Source organism: Papaver somniferum, chromosome 10 (genome assembly GCF_003573695.1).
Source record: "Papaver somniferum cultivar HN1 chromosome 10, ASM357369v1, whole genome shotgun sequence".
Taxonomy (NCBI): Eukaryota; Viridiplantae; Streptophyta; class Magnoliopsida; order Ranunculales; family Papaveraceae; genus Papaver; species Papaver somniferum.
In genome coordinates, this window is record NC_039367.1 from 55,185,399 (window position 1) to 55,190,007 (window position 4,609).

Sequence of the window (4,609 nt, forward strand, 5' to 3'; positions counted from 1 at the left end):
TGGCGTTGTAGCATGGCCAAAGTTTAAGATTTGGCTCTGTGACTAAAGTTAAGGCTTGGCGGCATGGCCAAGGTTAGGGCTTGGCGTCGTGGCCAATTTAGGGTTTGGCACTGTGGCCTAAATTAGGCGTCGTGGCCAATTTAGGGTTTGATGCCGCGGCCGAAGTTTAGGGTTTGGCGGCATGGTCGCTCAAAAGTTGCCACAAGCTTGTTAGTTTGGTGGCGAACTTGGATGGCTGAGATTGCATCTCAGGAGGAAAGTTAGTCATCGATCATGGCTACCTTTAATTGGCAGTGGCGCCTTTAACTTGCGCTACCGTCATTGCGGCACGGATGGCATGGCTCGGGCATTCCTTCGGCGCAGTTGCGCTTAGCCATACCCACTGAAATTTCGGCACGTTGGTGTGGAAATCTTGCCTAAATTAGGGTTTGGCTTGTCGAAACCCTAATTAGCCTATATGGCACGTCGCATGGGGTGAGTGGCCATGTTTGGCGCGTTTGGCATGTGCATATGGCATGTATGCCTGGTATGTGCGTTTGGCATGCTGCTTGGAATGCTGGTGCTTTTTTGGGAAACCAATTGGCTTTGCGGCCATCTGGTGCGGTTTCCTTCTTTTCAACACTGTGGCGAGCTTAAAGTAACCTGATTGGTTAATGTAAGAGGGTCGGCCAGGCATGGGCGTGGCTACACTTCTGTGTGAGTGTGGCAGATTTAAAGCGACCTGATTGGTCGATGGGAAGTGGGGCCGGCAAGCTAGGGCGTGGCCACACTTCCAGTACGTTGTGGCAGATTTAATCGCCTAGTTTGGCTAAGCATAGTTTTTCGACCAAAGGGGTCTAATGTACTACGCGGGGCGCGAAACCCTAATTTTGCAAATTAGTCGGGTTCATGAGTTTTTTGTGAGTTATCACAATAATTGGCTGGATTTTGTATGCTGCCACAAAAATCCCTATCTACAGAATGCAGTGTGCTTTCCGTCTGAGCATTTCGTGTGATGGCCTTAACTTTGGTACTTGGAGGTTCATGCTACTCCGCTGCGAGTGAACACAAATCCGTCATGCCATACCGATATTAAGGGTTCTGCCGGGAACCTAGCACAAGAAAGTACTCAGTGAGTCTTGTATTGGCGAGGTGCCGAAATTTATAGAGCGTTTGGGATGGTTGCTACATTCGCCAGTCTGGATAAATTTCATATAAATATATTGGATGGATCAATAAATATGCCGGCGGAGAGGTTAGCACTCACGGCACCGTTTCCTTGCAGAATGACGTCACATCAGATGCAAGGTTTTACGATTTTAACCCTAACCTAAAAACCACCATCAACAATGGGAAATCAGATCATTGAGCACCTGAATCACTATGCTTCTAACAATCAGGGAACTAATATCCAACGACCAGTACAGAGGCCAATGCAAGCAATTGATTATATGACTTTTTTACTTTCTTGCTACTTATGATACCATCACTGAACTCACAGGAATTGGAATATGCATCCAAACTTCGACAGGTACCACCATTGGAAGAAGAAGCTTCTCCATCAGAGCTCACTCCAGAGACGAAGGGGACAACATAGCAGCTTTGGAAACACTAAAGTGGGCAGGACTTTTGAAGTGCAGGAAAATAAACATAGCAGGCAGTAACAGAAGACTCACTATGACAATGCAGGGAAAAGAATGATCAACTTGTTGGCAGGCAAACATCTCGGTTGACAAAATTCTGCACTTGATAAATAACTTTAGTGGTTTATTTTGGAAGGACTTCAAGGCCAAAAATTTTAAGGATATCTGTAATCTGGCAAAAATTGGCTATTCTCAGCTCAGGCCAAACTATTGGGTAGACAGTCACCAGCTGAACGATCTTCTATAATTGTTTATCCTTTCTTGAATAAATAAATAAAATATTTTCTTTTTTTTGTCTGCTTTTGGCCGAGTCTTTTTATTTTTAACCTTCTCTTTGATTCTAATGCATTGTTTATTTATCAAAAATTAAATAAAATCAACAACTATAGTTCAAATTTCGTGAGATTCAATAAGAAGTTCATTAGTCGAATAGATAGACTTCTAATTAATTTTCATTTAAAGTCTAAAGAAAAAGTAACACAAAAATGTAAAAATATTTTGTATGTAGGAAATTTTAATTAATTTTCAAAACGCCGAGAAATGTAACAGTAATGCAAAATTTCCCATTTGTCCAACCTGCAACTTACACTGCAAATGCATACATCTTGTAATCTAGCTAGGCTTTATCGTTTGTTTGTTTTTTTAAAATGGTAGTATGTATGTATCTCCAGTATAGTTATAGTACTAGGATTTCAACATAAGTAATCACCGAATGCAACTTCTTAGGGACATCTGGCATAAAATTAAATCGTTCTTTTTTAGAGTCATATGAGATTAAAGTAATCTTCTCATAACTCTCCTCATAACCAAAGTGATATATTGGGAAAGTGAAATGCCTACTGCTCCTGGTAACCTCAAATAAGATTTCATTGGTATTACTGAAAGATCGAAACAGCGGCCTCAAGCTACACCAGTTTGGATTCTCTTTGGAAATGCTGAGAAGTTTAGTCCAAGAATCTTCAACTGATCCGCTATCTTTCACCACCCATAAATAAAAATTTTCTGGAGAAGCCTCAAGTGATAGGCAAAGTTCTTCTCCCAACACACCTAACTTTGCATCAGCAACACGATTTGTCATCAAACTAGCTATATAATTACGGTAACTTTCACCTAGAATGGAACTAGGAATTTGGATCTCTTTGATTCGCTCTTCAACTATATCGAAAGAAACTATAACCTCTCTTCCTACCCAATGAATAACTCCATTTAAATGCGTCATAGGAACACTGATATCATGTATTTTATAAGGAACGTCTCCAAACCTCCTCCATGAATTTGAGCCTAATGTGTAAATATGAACTTCTGAACCAGTATAGACTGTATAGTTGTCAGGATCTGACCGAAATTGTATCAACTTATAATCATCAATCTTCCTACCATAACCAAACCCATAAGCTACCTTCATGGGTTCCACTGGAGCAGCAGGTGGCTTACATATTACCTTATATTCTCGAGTTGATGGGTTCCATAAGTAAATTCCATCATAACGTAAAAAATAACGCACATACTCATTTCTAATATAAAAGCACAACAAACCATTACACGAACCAACAAATGTATGAATAGGTCGAACAATATCCTTCCATGGATATTCTATTTGTATACTCTTATCATACAGACATGATGATGAGAAGGAGGAGGTTGCATCAATATCTGTGAAATATGATGATTCAGATGAGCTAAGAAGGACTTTGTGTCTGTTATTTGCTATTGCATGATTAAGGTGCATCTTGATAAACTTAGGGTTTTGAAACAGTTCCAACCAGCGTTTGCACACGCATCTGAATCGTAAGATGGATTGAACTGATACCATCGAAAGTATGACGATGATGATGTCTTCTGGAAGGCTCGAAACTAACTTTTCTCTCGTCATTGTTAACGAAATAAAGAAGTAATAGGGTTCTCAATAAAACACCGAGCATCTGTATATATAGGCGCTGATTGAAGCTTTAATATGGTATATTATAATTAGCTTATCGTTCACAAAATTTTCAACAAATCAGAGTGGCGCAGCGGAAGCGTGGTGGGACCATAACCCACAGGTCCCAGTTGAATACATTTTTAACTTTTTGTCACAGTTGAAATTTTCTTAGGATTTGAATTTAAAACTTTTGTCCTGGTTAGATTTTAATTCCCTATTGTATTTTATAAGAACTTATGTTACTGTTTGTGAACGTTCTCATTGGGAAAATATTTTGCTCTAGCGCTGCTAGCAGCACCAATGCCAAGCATGTGTCCTCTAGTGATGTCAGCTAACCCTTTGTTTAACCTCAGTTCTATGTGAACCGATTTTTACCAAAAACATTTAACGTATTTTTATGGAATGTCTCGGAGCTAACCCTTTGTTTAACCTCATCATCTCGGAGCCAAAACAACCCCCCACTTGAGAACCTACTCCATCATCCATCAAAACTACATCAATTAAAACTACCCATGCTTAAACCCGATCCTGAACTTTCAGATTCTCTTCTACCAAAATCAAAATCAGTTGCGTAATATTTGCTTGTCGAAAACATAGCTCAATTGCTGCTAAATGTGCAAAAAAAATCTAAACCAGTTGAATTCAAAGGGTCAGATTAGAGTGTTGGCGAGGAGAAACCAGTTTTGGATAAGAAACAGAAAGAAAACTCTTCTGCAGTGGAAGAACAAACAGTGTTTACTAAACGAAAAGGAGAAAGATCTGCTTCTGGTATAAGGACTTCGAGATCGAGTCATAATATCAACACTAATAATAGGTGACAATTTTCTAAATTTGTGGTAAAACACCCAAAACTGATTTGGTAGAGGTTTGAAATCTATATATATTTCATCGTAAATGTAAGACAAAAAATGTACTTTTTGTTTGTGAGAATTGAAGACCAAAATAGCGCAAACTTCATATCTCACAGACTCGCGCCTAATTGAAAATCAAAGAAAAGAAGTGCTAATCTTCAAGATTATCCACGAACATAACCGGCAACGAAGGAATTCACAAAAATAATACTGTC

At 39.3% G+C, this 4,609-nt stretch overlaps 1 protein-coding gene across 1 annotated transcript; it reads right to left on the reverse strand.

Moving 5' to 3' along the window:
- Window positions 1–2,298: 2,298 nt before the first annotated feature.
- On the reverse strand, window positions 2,299–3,351 carry LOC113315659 (F-box/kelch-repeat protein At3g06240-like). Its single transcript, XM_026563920.1, has one exon. The coding sequence runs from the start codon at window positions 3,349–3,351 to the stop codon at window positions 2,299–2,301; it is 1,053 nt and encodes a 350-aa protein (XP_026419705.1).
- Between the last annotated feature and the right edge of the window lie 1,258 nt (window positions 3,352–4,609).

Bases quoted from the DNA above. Each gene is read 5' to 3' on its own strand.
- LOC113315659 (XM_026563920.1), bottom strand. From the start codon at position 3,351: ATGCACCTTAATCATGCAATAGCAAATAACAGACACAAAGTCCTTCTT.